Source organism: Entelurus aequoreus, linkage group LG04 (genome assembly GCF_033978785.1).
Source record: "Entelurus aequoreus isolate RoL-2023_Sb linkage group LG04, RoL_Eaeq_v1.1, whole genome shotgun sequence".
Lineage (NCBI taxonomy): Eukaryota > Metazoa > Chordata > Actinopteri > Syngnathiformes > Syngnathidae > Entelurus > Entelurus aequoreus.
The window spans coordinates 77,992,431-78,008,894 of NC_084734.1; the positions used below are offsets into that span (position 1 = coordinate 77,992,431).

The 16,464-nt window shown below is 38.1% G+C and overlaps 1 protein-coding gene across 1 annotated transcript in view; it reads right to left on the minus strand.

Moving 5' to 3' along the window:
* Window positions 1-16,464, minus strand: part of LOC133649042 (glutamate receptor 3-like) — a 540,266-nt gene that overhangs the window by 44,273 nt on the left and 479,529 nt on the right. Inside the window, exon 9 of the mRNA XM_062045735.1 lies at window positions 6,011-6,115. Within this exon, the coding sequence (XP_061901719.1) occupies window positions 6,011-6,115 (105 nt within the window). The remainder of the gene's footprint in view (window positions 1-6,010; window positions 6,116-16,464) is intronic.

Below are 16,464 nucleotides of genomic sequence, written 5' to 3' on the forward strand. Positions count from 1 at the left end.
TTATATCGGTTTTATATGTATTTAATTTTTTTGTTTTTATTCAGTCATTGGTGGAGCTAAGAATACTATTTCAATATTGTTTGTAATATTGTTGTGCAGCACTTTGGAAACATTTTGTTGTTTAAATGTGCTATATAAATTAAGTGGATTGGATTGGATTGGATAAACAGAGACAAAGTGCATGTGAGCCTTCTGTTTATACTTCTAATAAAATGAAATTAGCCTCTAATATTGAACGTAACGTAACCGCTACCAGAAATTCACTTCCTGTCCAATGTTGGCAACTTTGCTGCACTAATTGGCCAATCATCTTCACTTTTGGCAATCAAATTTGTCAATTTGCTCAAAAGCGCAAATCAATTATCTAATCATAACTTATGTTTGTTTCTTATGTTAACAAAGCAAATTTATCAACTATTTATTGGATACTCATAGCTGGGGATGTAACCGATAAGGACCGGTATTTTTCGGTACTGGTTCCTAATTGGGGCGGTCCATATCTGTTAAGATTCTGGACAAATTATACGGCTATCAGTATTTTTTAATCCAGTTTATTGAAGTAAATCTGACACGCTGTCACAATCAATTCAGGTGCCGCCACTACACATGAAAAAAGACATGTGTAGGATCTGATAATCACTTTGTAATAATCCCAAACGAAGAAGCAACACCACAAAAAAGTTTGTAATAAGTTATGTCAGTTTGAAGTGAACGCGCTTTACTCACGACCGCCGCTACCGCGCTTTATCAACCGTCCTCTCGGCGAACCAGTAATTCCTAGACCCGTATTAAGCCACTCCAAAAAGTGAAAATTGTAGGAATATGATTAATCCATAAAGTTGCTCTGAAACAAGATAGCATCTGCTGACAGGTCTCCACCTACCATGCTAATTAATTGTAATGATTCATTTTATATATTTTATATGATATAGCACCTAAAAGGTCTGTGTGCTGGACATGAATGTCATACATAAATATGTTTTCCAGCTGAGTGTAATTGTAATTAATGGAACCACAGTGATGGATTTGTGTGGTCTTTACAAGATGATGACATAACTGCATTGCAACTTGCACTGCAAACATTAGTTCACTTGTTTAAGACTTAAAAAGCAGGTATTCATATAAGACACCCCGCTGTGAGATGTTACATGATGTTGGTGGTGTACAACCTCTTGTGCGAATACAATTTTTATTAAAAAATGCATTTTTAAAAATATCTATACACACCAATTACATATAGTACCGATACGAGTACCGATGAATACCGGTATCTATAAGGAATATAAATATTTGTATTGGTATTAATAAAATCCCAACTATATACATCCCTACTCATAGTTCAGCCTCATACCTACTTTCATTTGCATCTACAGCGCTAAGCCTTCTGGGTAATGTAGTATATAAACTCTCCCACCTCCCACCTCCTTATATCCTTATTTAATTAAATTTAATTTATTTAACATTTATTTATCTGGGTAAAATAATTAGGAACATATTTTAATTCACAATACTGACTTAGTTGTGTGAGCTGACTTTGTGTTGAAACATAAGTTCATATTTAAGATGAACACACACTTTTCAAGCGTTACACATACACGGAGAATGTCTGCAACTTGTGTAGAATAGACAATATGGAAGTCTTTGGTGATATTGATTTTTGTATAATTATAACCCACAAAACAGTACAGTAATTGCACAATGAGCTGATATAATGGGATTTTATTGCCATATAGTGTCTACTTGGGTAAAACTAGTGATACATTAATACAGTCTGTTTTCCAAACTATGCAGACATTTGTGTGTAATTAAAGCATATATACGCCTACCTTCATACTTCAGAATTCTTATTTTATAAAAAAATATTAAATTTGCGCCTAAAAGGTAGATATAAAGCCCAGTGTGTTCATCATTGGGATACTAGTTGTGTTTTCACAAAAATACATTTAATACATTTATAAAAACACTTACTATTCATTTTGTTTTTGATAGTATTCAATTAACCAATTAATCGAAGAAAAAAAACAATCTACAGTAGTTGTAGTCCTAGAACAATATCCACATTTAAACATACGTCTCTATCAATAGCCGCATTTATGAGTAATTGTGTAATTCAGAAACAAATTTTTACTGTGCAACCCAATGCAGAAGTCTACCCCAAGGATGTGTATTATTCTTAACGGGGACAAAATAACTGGAGAAAACACTTAATCCCTGTTCCCACCAAGTGGCATGGTACAGTTTGGTGCACTTCAGTACGTTGCACATTATACTGCATTTCAGTTGTACAAATTCTAAAATATCAGACTCGAACCATGGCACTTTTTGGTACCCAGTTCAAAGACTAACATAGAATTATGCCGTTTAAAGCCAATTTCACTACTGTTTTTATTTTACTTGTATTACACGCTGTCTCTCCGGTTCTTTAAGTATCTGATATTGAGTCGTGGTCAAAAGTTTACATACACTTGTAAAGAACATAATGTCATGGCTGTCTTGAGTTTATTAGTATTTTAGTATTGTAACAGCTCAAATTTTGTTTCATCTTACCACAGAACTTTCCTCCAGAAGGTTTTATCTTTGTCCATGGGATGTCAGATTAAACAAAAATGTAACTGTTTGGCCACAATACCCAGCAATATTTATGGTGGAGAAAAGGTGATCCTGTAATCCCAGGAACACCATCCCTACCGTCAAGCATGGTGGTGGTATTATTATGCTCTGGGCCTGTTTTGCTGCTAATGGAACTGGTACTTTACAGAGAGTAAATGGGACAATGAAAAAGGAGGATTACCTCCAAATTCTTCAAGACAACCTAAAATCATCAGCCCGGAGGTTGGGTCTTGGGCGCAGTTGGGTGTTCCAACAGGACAATGACCCCAAACACACGTCAAAAGTGGTAAAGGAATGGCTAAATCAGGCTAGAATTAAGGTTTCAAAATGGCCTTCCCAAAGTCCTGACTTAAATGTGTGGACAATGCTGAAGAAACAAGTCCATGCCAGAAAACAGACAAATTTAGCTGAACTGCACCAATTTTGTCAAGAGGAGTGGTCAAAAATTCAACTAGAAGCTTGTGGATGGCTACCAAAAGTGCCTTGTTGCAGTGAAACTGACCAAGGGACATGTAACCAAACATTAACATTGCTGTATGTATACTTTTGACCCAGCAGATTTGGTCACATTTTCAGTAGACCCATAATAAATTCATAAAAGAACCAAACTTCATGAATGTTTTTTGTGACCAAAAAGTATGTGCTCCAATCACTCTATCACAAACAAATAAGAGTTGTAGAAATGATTGGAAACTCAAGACAGCCATGACATCATGTCCTTTACAAGTGTATGTAAACTTTTGACCACGACCGTAAACATCGTCTTTCGTACATGAATGTGGTGGGGTAACGCGAGACTGATCAGGGTTATCGTATAACGGCAACCCAGGGTTAACAGTATACCACTTGGTTGAAACATGTGTCTTTTCAGTACATTTACATGACAGAGCTGGTATAAACAGGAATGTTTTCCGGTGTCAAAACAATGTAATATATATGCCATGCCAGTAGTTGTCGACACAAACATTCAGCTGTTTATCCTTTCTGTTACCAACTTTGGAATAACCTTTGTCAGTACTTTTGTGGGTATACAACATTTCCTTTGTATTTTTTTCTATCTGTCAAAACTAATGCCATGCAAGTGATCCCTAACTGTGGGAGAGAACAGTGGGAGGTGTACGGGGCATAAAGGGCTGGGAGTCCTTGGATCGGCAAAGTCAGCACAGTGGTGGGTGAGGATGGGGATGGGGATGGGTTTCACAAGTAAATGCTAGTGACAGGAGGGAGATCAGAGTGCCCAGTCTTATTTCAAGCTCATTGCATTGGTGCACGCTTTAAGGCTGTTCCATTCCAAAATTTAAAAATTGACACAAAAGTCAACAGAAAATAAAATTAAAGGCCTACTGAAAGCCACTACTACCGACCACGCAGTCTGATAGTTTATATATCAATGATGAAATCTTAACATTGCAACACATGCCAATACGGCCGGGTTAGATTAGTAAAGTGCAATTTTAAATTTCCCCCGAAATATTCTGCTGAAAACGTCTCGGTATGATGACGTTTGCGCGTGACGTCACGGATTGTGCGGACATATTGGGATTGCATTGTGGCCAACTATTAAGTCGTCTGTTTTCATTGCAAAATTCCACAGTATTCTGGACATCTGTATTGGTGAATCTTTTGCAATTTGTTTAATGAACAATGAAGACAGCAAAGAAGAAAGCTGTAGGTGGCATCGGTGTATTAGCGGCCGGCTGCAGCAACACAACCAGGAGGACTTTGAGTTGGATACGCGCTACCGTGAGTACGCAGCTTTGGCTTCCAAGCATTTGATCACTTGCCCGTACGTGCGTGTTGCTATGTGCATGTCACGTACGTAACTTTGGGGAAATATATGTGCTGTATGAACTTTACGGAGGTGAACGGTACTTTGGGCTGTGGGATTGAGTGTGTTGTGCGGGTGTTTGAGTTGTATTGGTGGGTTATATGGACGGGAGGGGGGAGGTGTTTGTTATGCGGATTAATTTGTGGCATATTAGATATAAGCCTGGTTGTGTTGTGGCTAATAGAGTATATACATGTCTTGTGTTTATTTACTGTTTTAGTCATTCCCAGCTGAATATCAGGTCCCACCCGCCTCTCACAGCATCTTCCCTATCTGAATCGCTTCCACTGCCCTCTAATCCTTCACTCTCACTTTCCTCATCCACAAATCGTTCATCCTCGCTCAAATTAATGGGGTAATCGTCGCTTTCTCGGTCCAAATCGCGCTCGCTGCTGGTGGCCATGATTGTAAACAATGTGCAGATGTGAGGCGCTCCACAACCGGTGACGTCACGCTACTTCCGGTACAGGCAAGGCTTTTTTATCGGCGACCAAAAGTTGCGAACTTTATCGTCGATGTTCTCTACTAAATCCTTTCAGCAAAAATATGGCAATATCGCGAAATGATCAAGTATGACACATAGAATGGACCTGCTATCCCCGTTTAAATAAGAAAATATCATTTCAGTAGGCCTTTAAATGAGCTTTAGCTGTCCATAATAAAATAAAATAAAATAAAATAAGCAACGCTGCTTCCCTGTATAAAGCAATTACAGCAGAAATGCACTACTTGTTCATCTCCTTTTCAAAAAGCTGCTGCAGCTTATCTTTTCTCTTCCTGAGCTCATCATCATTAACAACAATAGGACCGCTCAGGAGAGTGGGCGCCGTCATTATAGCCGCACGCAATTAGAGTGCAAGTGGGAAAGCGATGGTTTGTTTGTTCTGTGCTGAAACGCAGCCCCTCACCTCGAATCCGTCGAGCGTTTTACCTCCCGACTGTATTTTTCATCTAGACCGGTAAAGGGATTGCCTCTCTTCTAGAATGAATCCCTTTCACGTTCCAACCATTTTTTCCCCTGAAAAGGATTGTATAGTCATTCATTATTTGAGTTACCTGAGTCTTGCATCTTAAAGCTCTGACTGTGCATTTCAGCACAGAACAAATGGAGGCGCAATAGAAGCAAAATAACAATAACAAAGAAGAATATTACAACCGCTCATCCTTCCATCAGTACTTAGTCGTATTAGTCGTTACAAAAGTACGCTATCATCATCCCAAGTGTCAGTGAACATTTACTTGATGAGGACAGACAGGTCTACTTACGTATGTAACGGATGGAGTCAACCATTCTAACTGATACCATTATTGTGATGTCACTGCTACGACAGGCCACTGAAGTATGGAAAATCAAAATGCTTTGACACCCACACGGATACAGTTGAAACACTCCGCCCCCCAGCCCCCGTCTCACGGGTCGACTGTTTCAGCGTGTAGTGAGTGGATGGAAAGCAACGCAAAAAAGATGTGGTTCTACCCGCCCAGGACAGAATGTATCACTCATTGGCAATCAACACCATGACCTTGAGTGGCAGAATACGTGAAACATTTCAAACTATTGGGAAAGTGTACCATAATAGTAGTGACCACAATCGTTCGGTTTTCCACTGAGGAGTCGTTGGTGACCTGCGGGTCCATAATATTTACAAATCGTGTGAACTCGTTCCAGTACCCGATCTGTAAAGAGAGAAGAGAGGTTAAAAAACTGCGCATTATCCCAAACTAAAACAAGTCAATATAACATTTGTACACATTTTCTGTCTGTGAGACTGTTTGTTGACAAATACCTACCGTATTTTTCGGACTATAAGTCGCAGTTTTTTTCATAGCGACTTATACTCAGGAGCGACTTATGTGTGAAATTATTAACACATTACCGTAAAATATCAAATAATATTATTTAGCTCATTCACGTAAGAGACTAGACGTATAAGATTTCATGGGATTTAGCGATTAGGAGTGACAGATTGTTTGGTAAACGTATAGCATGTTCTATATGTTATAGTTATTTGAATGACTCTTACCATAATATGTTACGTTAACATACCTGGCACGTTCTCAGTTGGTTATTTATGCGTCATATAATGTACACTTATTCAGCCTGTTGTTCACTATTCTTTATTTATTTGAAATTGCCTTTCAAATGTCTATTCTTGGTGTTGGGTTTTATCAAATACATTTCCCCAAAAAATGCGACTTATACTCCAGTGCGACTTATATATGTTTTTTCCCTTCATTATTAAGCATTTTCGGCCAGTGCGGCTTATACTCCGGGGCGACTTATACTCCGAAAAATACGGTAAGTAACGCTGTATTTACAAATACATGGCGCAATTTCTACAATCACAATTGTTTTTCTCCAAAAGAGAATTTTTTGATGATTCTTGAACACTGAACGTAACACTAGTGGTACATGAACCACAGTGAACAAAATTGCAGTGGTAGACCAAAACTACAGTAAACAATGATTATGATGAAGCTCTCATTACAGCCAACTATTGTAGCTTCACTAGATAGTGGATTTGTTTTAAAAGTTAACAAAATACCCAACTTTTCTCAAGCTTATTTGACATGTTTTAGGCCTAAATTAAGTATTAAAGGAAGTCATGTGTATGTATTATATGCATTACAGTGCAGTACTTGTTTTGGCAACACTTTAGTATGGGGAACAAATATTCACCATTAATTAGTTGCTTATTAACATGCAAATTAGTAACATATTGGCTCTTAATTAGTCATTATTAGTATGTATTAATGCCTTATTCTGCATGGCCTTATTATACAACCAGTAAGCCATTAACTAAGAGTGTTCCCTCAATACCCTCAGAAATATTGCTTATTAGTAACCCTAACCCTAACCCTTATATGTTCCCCTAGTGTCCAAATAACTCCAAATTAAGTCTTTGTTACTTTAATAAGCAACTAATTAATGGTGAATATGTTCCCCATACTAAAGTGTTACCCTTGTTTCATGTTTTATTATTATATTGTGGTGATCGATAAAGATAGCAGAACTTCCGTTTCCGGGTTAAGGGTGAAAACTAATAAACAACAGCACAAGCGGCTAATTTTGTAAGTAAGTGAGTAAGTAAATTGTATTTATAAAGCGCTTTTCACAGATATAATCAGAAAGCGCAGTACAAAACATAGGTGAAGTACATAAAAGGGTACAAAGTGGATTAAAAATGATAGTTAAAAGGTGCATTAACTAAAAACTTTACTAAAAAGATAGGTTTTCAAATGTTTCCTTAAAGTTTCAACACAGTCAAGATCACGGAGGGACTGGTGCAAATTGTTCCAGAGTCTATAGCCTGGAATGCCTAACCTGACTCTCGCCAGATCCTTGTAGTTCGCTGAACTCCACACAAGGATCTGGGCTCGAGGGCAAAGCAAACTCCTTCAAGATAGCAACAAATAATGGACCAATCAGGATCGCCGGGCGGGATTTCATAGCGACTGTTTGATTCAAACAACAATGGCGGAATGGTGTGCTGACATTGATTCTGCTATTGCAACTGTTTTGCGACATCGATCGTCTACTCACATTGCTGCGTTGTTTCAGTAAAAGTTCTCTAACTTTTCGTCTCTGTCGTTATCCAATATGGCGGCTGTTCTGTTTTGGATTTCCCAGCGTCGCTCTCATCAGCGTCACGGGTTGATTTCGATGTGAGTGGTTGAAGTAGCACGTCATTCAAGATGACGGACAAGTGGTTTATCCAATCACATACAATTATTTTCTTTACAAGGCCCCGCCTTCTGAAATACATCTCCTATTGAGAAGTCCTAGATCCTTGTGTGGAGCTCAGCGAACTACAAGGATCTGGCGAGAGTCAGGTTATGGAATGCCAGGTCTCCGCAGGTTTTAAAACAAGTTTTTTGGGATCTTTAGAAGACCCTGGCCCGAAGACCGGAGGCTGCGCCCTGAAGAGTAGGGGTATGGCAAGTCAGTGATGTACTGAGGGGCCCCACCATGCAACGCATGGAATGTCAGTACTTCAACTTTTGGCGCTACTATATCTTCACTGACAGTCTCAGGTTGACAAACATATTTTTGATGGACTTCCTCTTTAACTACTGCCTCATCAATAACACATCCCCACATTGGTGAGACTTTGATGCGAGCGATTTCAAAAGACAACAGCGGGACGCCACATCGAAAATTTAGCTACCTGAGACCGCTATCAGCTGTTCAGCCAAAGTTGGAGATTAGATCTCTTGATTCCAGATGCACTTCATCTTCGACATCAATAACACGATTTTGCCGTGAGCAATATGGAATGACAACGCAGGACACAAATTGCTAACAAAACGGAACGCTAGCAAGTAACAACAAAGCTAATTATCTTAACTGCGACTGTTGACCAAGTTTTTGCAAAACAACTTACTCCCATAGTTTGAGCACATAGAAGCCCAGTTCTAACTTTTAGGTATTACCCAGGATATGACAAATTATTCCCACATCATCGCCATGTTTTCTCCATCGAGCAACAGCCATTGCTGTCACGTTGGGGTCGCATCTTTATGCGGGGTCTTTCCTCCCAGATGCAGAACGGACAACTCCGGAAGAAAGCGTGAAGGTAGGAGATGACTTATTTCTCATCAATCATACACCGTAGATACAAGCAGACAAAAACAAGAATAAACAGAAAAGCGGGCCGATAGCATGGGAAGCTATGGCGAAGCTTAGCGCAGGAACAAGAATCAAGAATCACAGGAATTACCAACGTAACTTGTTGCGTGGAGAAAACAAAGAAACCAGGACGATTGACCGGCAAAGGCAGGCTTAAATAATGTCTCTTGATTAGAAACAGGTGAGCGTCCCGAAAACCAGAGGCAGGTGAAAATCATAAGTAGCCATGGTAACAAACTCAGAGGTTCACAAACAGGAACTAAAGGAGTCCAAAACCAACAGAAAACACAAAACATGATCCGGACCACGGATCAGGACAATTGCAATGATGCTTGGAGGATCCTCCGGGCAGTAGAAGACACTCAAGGCTACTATATTGGGTGAAACGAGTGTTAAAGTGACTTTATGGCTAATATTTCGCGTTTAGAGGGCTATAATAATGTTACAAATATCATATTTAGAAGTATTTTCAAGCTCCAATTTTGAGGATATTTGATTTCTTAATAAAAATCCTACTTTGCCGAAATGTGTTTATCGCGGTCATGTCCGGTAACAATTAAAAGCGATCAACGAGGGACGACTTTCTGGTACATTAAAACTGCATAGACCATTAACTGAGGAAACAATGTATTATGATGCGTTCATTGGAGTAATGCCAAAGTTACCTACAGTACATCTAAGTTACCGTATTTTTTGGACTATAAGGCGTACTTAAAATCCTATCATTTGCTCAAAAATCGATTCATAACCCAGTGGTGACTGATCACCTTGTGTAGTGTTCGGGTCTGTGGGACCCGTTTTCATTTTTTATTAAAATAAAAATGATACAATTAATACATTTTTCAAACTGAGACTCACTGACTTTGGCTCATTTTCTGTGAAGAACATATATCAGAATACATATTTAATGACCACACACCATACACCCCCCCTACACATTTCTATTACATATAAGATGTCCGGGTTGACTGGACACGGGGCTAATAGAAGTGTGGAAATTGATGTTCTGTGTACCACACGCACGCACACACACACACACACACACACACACACACACACACACACACACACACACACACACACACACACACACACACACACACACACACACACACACACACACACACACACACACACACAGCAGGCCTAGACAGGAGGAGGACAGAGTGTAGGTACACAGAACATCAGAGGGTCAAATGTGCGAGAAAATGAGAGCAGACAGTGTTGACAAAAAATGTTGCAACCTTGTGTGGGAACCGCAGGTGCAGAAACACAAAAGAAGAATCCCTGTGGGATGCAGAAACTGGCAGAGAAATGTTCCATGCAACGTTCATATTGTTGTTACTCAGCCAGTGTTTGTGGGTCTGATGGACCCGTTGCATTTTGTGACATTTAATGCCTCACAATCAAACACTTTTACGTTAAAATACTGAACAGATGTTTATTGGAATAAGGTAAACATCTGTAAAAAATCTGTTTATTTGAATAAGGTAAACATCTGTTCAGTATCTTAACATAAAAATGTTTGATTGTGAGGCATTAAAAGCCACAAAATGCAACGGGTCCACCCACAAACGCTGGCTGAGTAACAACAATATGAACACCACACAAGGGTCAATTCTGGTTGTGCTGAACTCGAACCGATATTATGTGGTACATGGTGTAATAAAGTATGACCAGTAGATGGCAGTCAGACTTAAGAGATACACGTGGACTGCAAGACCAAAACTTTGATGTTTCATTGAGAATATAAAACATTACACACAACGCTAAAAAAAATCTGTCTATGTTTTAGTGCAACTTTGGTAAACTACGAAGCGGCACCTCTTCATGGATTGTCGGAGCATTACGGCTCGCTTAGTCAGACGTACTGTGCTTCAATATGCATGTATTATTATGGTGTGTATAAGGACCCCCAAAATGCCACCTATTAGGAGACATATTATCTGGCGTTTTGTTTCAACCTATTATGCAAAACCAACTTATCTTAACTATTGGTACCTGAGGTTGTGTATTTAGAACCTGGATAAGTCCCGAACATTTGCACGCGTTCGTCGTAGTAGACCGTGCCATAGCCAATAAGCTGCTTCTTTTTCTCTATCCTCTTGTTGTGGGTCATTAATCCTCCGCTGTTGCCATTTCTAATAAGAAGTGGCGTAAAGTTCTAACTAGGGATGTCCGATAATGGCTTTTTTGCCGAGATCCGATATTCCGATATTCTCCAACATTTAATTACCGATACCGATATCAACCGATACCGATATATAGAGTCGTGGAATTAACACATTATTATGCCTAATTTGGACAACCAGGTATGGTGAAGATAAGGTCCTTTTTAAAAAAAAATTATAAAATAAAATAAGATAAATAAATTAAAAACATTTTCTTGAATAACAAAGAAAGTAAAACAATATAAAAACAGTTACATAGAATCAGAATCAGAATCAGAATAGTTGTATTGCCATTGTTTGAGCATGGGTTCACAAATACCGTTTGAAACTAGTAATTAATGAAAACTAGTCAAATTAACTGTTAAAGGTTATTACTATTAGTGGACCAGCAGCACGCACAATCATGTGTGCTTACGGACTGTATCCCTTGCAGACTGTATTGATATATATTGATATATAATGTAGGAACCAGAATATTAAAAACAGAAAGAAACAACCCTTTTGTGTGAATGAGTGTGAATGAGTGTGAATGGGGGAGGGAGGTTTTTTGGGTTGGTGCACTAATTGTAAGTGTATCTTGTGTTTTTTATGTTGATTTAATAAAAAAACATAATAAAAAAAAAACGATACCGATAATTTCCGAAATTACATTTTAAAGCATTTATCGGCCGATATTATCGGACATCTCTAGTTCTAACTTATATCTGCCAGTAGACTCCATAAGGAAGCGTTAACAACTACAACAAAGAAGCCGGGGAGAAGACGCAGTCAAAATTATAATATGACCCTTTTAATGCGCTACAACCCAGTGCGCCTTGTGTATGAAAATAGACCCGCTCATTGGCAGTGCGCCTTATAGTCCGAAAATTCCAGTAATGGGGATGAGTGTCAGTCAAGGATTTTAATATCCTTTGCGGCGGACAGTTGTTGTTATTGTTGTAATGACAAGTAATAATAATAATAATAGACCAAAGACAATCTGCATGGATGTATCAAGTTTTTGCTTACATTAATTGTTTAAGAGATTATATATATTTATATACCGTATTTTTCGGAGTATAAGTTGCACCGGAGTATAAGTGGCACCTGCCGAAAATGCATAATAAAGAAGGAAAAAAACATATATAAGTCGCACTTTTTGGGGAAATGTATTTAATAAAACCCAACACCAAGAATAGACATCTGAAAGGCAATTTGAAATAAATAAAGAATAGTGAACAACAGGCTGAATAAGTGCACGTTATATGACACATAAATAACCAACTGAGAACGTGCCTGGTATGTTAACGTAACATATTATGGTAAGAGTCATTCAAATAACTATAACATATAGAACATGCTATACGTTTACCAAACAATCTGTCACTCCTAATCGCTAAATCCCATGAAATCTTATACGTCTAGTCTCTTACGTGAATGATCTAAATAATATTATTTGATATTTTACGGTAATGTGTTTATAATTTCACACATAAGTCACTCCTGAGTATAAGTCGCACCCCCGGCCAAACTATGAAAAAAACTGCGACTTAGAGTCCGAAAAATACGGTAATCACAACTTATAATCAATGAGTGTTCATAACTTTAATATGGCCGTTGGAGGACCTCATAAAAATGGAAAAAAGGAGCCCCACACCTGGTTAAGGGCATAATGAGCGTAATGCAGAGCTCTTTGAAACAATACTTCATTTCCCAGAAGGCTGCGACAGTCAACATAATAGGAACAAATGAGCATAATTAGTAACATGTGAGTGCATTGTGCAGCTATACATACTGTATGGTAATCAATATTCATAGACAGCTACCGAGACATACACTATTTATTTAAGAAAAAAAAAATTGTTTTCAACCTGTGCTGCATCGGAATTGGTCCTCTGCAGTAGATGAGAATATAACAGACAACTTCAGTCCCTCCCATCTCCAGCCTCACAGGTTTTATGGTAAATGATTGATATTCCGGCCTGTGAACTGCATACATGCTTAATAATTTAGCATATCATTCCACCGGCTCCACGGTTTTCGTCTGTGCGGCCCCCGCCATGCCAGTTACTCTGCATTCTGCCGTACAAATGCTTAACTCAAACCAATGTCAAGTGTTTGTTTGCCCATCTGAAATAATGGCTGCCTTGGCACACGATGAGACGCCTTGCATATGTTGCTGCCAATATTCTAACTGTTGCTGGCTCGGGCTTTCTTATTCACATCTGGCCCGCACCCCACCACCTCCTCCTTAGATCTTTAAATATTTGGGACACACAGGTGTTATAAAAGGGAGGGAGGGTTTACACAAGTGAAGGCGCTACAATGGAGCAGAGTTTTTAGAATATTGTTGTAGATTTTAGACTGTTTGAAAATACTTTCCTGTCTGCATGTTGGTGCGGTGAGATTTGTGTGCTATAGAGCAGGGGTGTCAAACTAATTTTAGTTCGGGGGCCCACATGGAGAAAAAATCTACTCCCAAGTGGGCCAGATTGGTAAAATCACGGCACGATAACTTAAAAATAAAGACAACTTCAAATTGTTTTCTTTGTTTAAAAAAATAATGTTGTTTTTTTACACTTGCATGTTGCGGTTAATAGTAGAGATGTCCGATAATATCGGCAGTCCGATATTATCGGCCAATAAATGCTTTAAAATGTGATATCGGAAATTATCGGTATCGGTTTCAAAAAGTAAAATTAATGACTTTTAAAAACGCTGCTGTACGGACAGAGCGTAAATAAACCTTAGAGGCACTGCCTTTGCGTGCCGGCCCAATCACATAATATCTACGGCTTATCACACACACAAGTGAATGCACTGCATACTTGGTCAACAGCCATACAGGTCACACTGAGAGTGACCGTATAAACAACTTTAACACTGTTACAAATATGCGCCACACGGTGAACCCACACCAAACAAGAATGACTAACACATTTCGGGAGAACATCCGCACCGTAACACAACATAAACACACCAGAACAAATACCCAGAACCCCTTGCAGCACTAACTCTTCCGGGACGCTACAATATACACCCCCCGCTATCCCCTAGCCCCCCCCACCCCCCACCTCAACCCCACCCACCTCAACCTCCTCATGCTCTCTCAGGGAGAGCATGTCCCAAATTCCAAGCTGCTGTTTTGAGGCATGTTAAAAAAAAAAAGTGACTTCAATAATAAATATGGCAGTGCCATGTTGGCATTTTTTTTCCATAACTTGAGTTGATTTATCCATCCAGCGGGGCATCACAACAAAATTAGGCATAATAATGTGTTGATTCCACGACTGTATATATCGGTATCGGTTGATATCGGAATCGGTAATTAAGAGTTGGACAATATCGGAATATCGGATATCGGCAAAAAAGCCATTATCGGACATCTCTAGTTAATAGTATTCTATCTTTGTCGTTATTTGTACTTTCTGTATAAACTATGTGATAATGTTCACTCATTGGTGTTAATTCAAAATAAAATATCCAAATCCGTTGCTATTCTTTATAAAGTATGACACATGCTGAAAAGGAAATGTCTGCATATGTTATATTATTATTTAATTTTTCCATATCTAACATATTGTGTTGAAGTTTGGGGAAATTATTATAAAACAAACATAGACCCAATAATTAAACTTCAAAAAAGGTTAATTACAATAATACACAAAGCGTGTTACTATGAACCTACCAAAGCATTATTCATAAGTTCTAATGTGTAATATTCACTTAGTATTACTTTCTTTAAAACATTTATTCAGTATTTTTTAACTTTAGAAAGTTATATGGTTGAAACCGATAATGATGCCAAAAAATCATAAAAAAAAGATGGGAAGTCCTCAAATGCTTATTTTGAAAATGTAATTTTTGTTTATATATTATATGCAATCTGTTGTTGTGTTCCCTAATTTTGAATGTACATAAATGAAGGTGTGTGTTGCTGAGCCCGACCTGGACATAGTCTGGACTGTATATAAATGTTTATTTTGAAAATGTAATTTTTGTTTATATATTATATGCAATCTGTTGTTGAGTTCCCTAATTTTGAGTGTACATAGATGAAGGTGTGTGTTGCTGAGCCCGACATTGACATAATCTGGACTGGACCTGGTTTAAAGAACCCTTTAAACAATCTAATTCCATTGACAACCAGGTCTGGTGAAGATTAGGTCCTTTTTAAAAAAAATAAATCAAATAAAATAAGATAAATAAATTAAAAACATTTTCTTGAATAAAAAAGAAAGTAAAACAATGTAAAAACAGTTACATAGAAACTAGTAATTAATGAAAATTAGTAAAATTAACTGTTAAAGGTTAGTACTATTAGTTACTATTAGTTAGTACTATTAGTGGACCAGCAGCACGCACAATCATGTGTGCTTACGGACTGTATCCCTTGCAGACTGTATTGATATATATTGATATATAATGTAGGAACCAGAATAATAATAACGGAAAGAAACAACCCTTTTGTGTGAATGACTGTATATGTGGTAGGGAGGGTTTTTTTTGGGGTTGGTGCACTAATTGTAAGTGTATCTTGTTTTTTTAATGTATATTTAATTTAAAAAAATAAAAAAAGTTATAATGTGTTAAAATTTTAAGATATTGTGTTTTTAAAAACAATGGAAATTGTGTTTCGAGTAAAGAACAATAGCCTTCCAGCTTGTATTATTTGGTTATTTAAATTAAGAGGAGAAAACTATAATTTACAGGGGTATTGATGGATGAAATATGTAAAGTAAGAGTGAATATAAAATACAAATGTATTTCAGTTTTAGGTGTTAAATGGTGAATGGCCGGGTAAAACCTGTCCGTACGTTTGACACCCATGCTCTAGAACAGTGGTTCTTAACCTGGGTTCGATCGAACCCTAGGGGTTCGGTGAGTCGGGCTCAGGGGTTCGGCGGAGGTCAAAACACACCCGACTCATTGTGTAAATAAAAACTTCTCCCTATCGGCGTATTACGGATACGGCAACAGCAGAAGTCAGACTGATTTGCAGGTGTGTAATTTGTTGTGAGTTTATGCACTGTGTTGGTTTTGTTGTTTGAACAAGGTGATGTTCATGCACGGTTCATTTTGTGCACCAGTAAAAAAACATGGTAACACTTTAGTATGTGGAACATATTCACCATTAATTAGTTGCTTATTAACATGCAAATTAGTAACATATTGGCTCTTAACTATCGTATTTTTCGGAGTATAAGTCGCACCGGAGTAAAAGTCGCACTTGCTGAAAATGCATA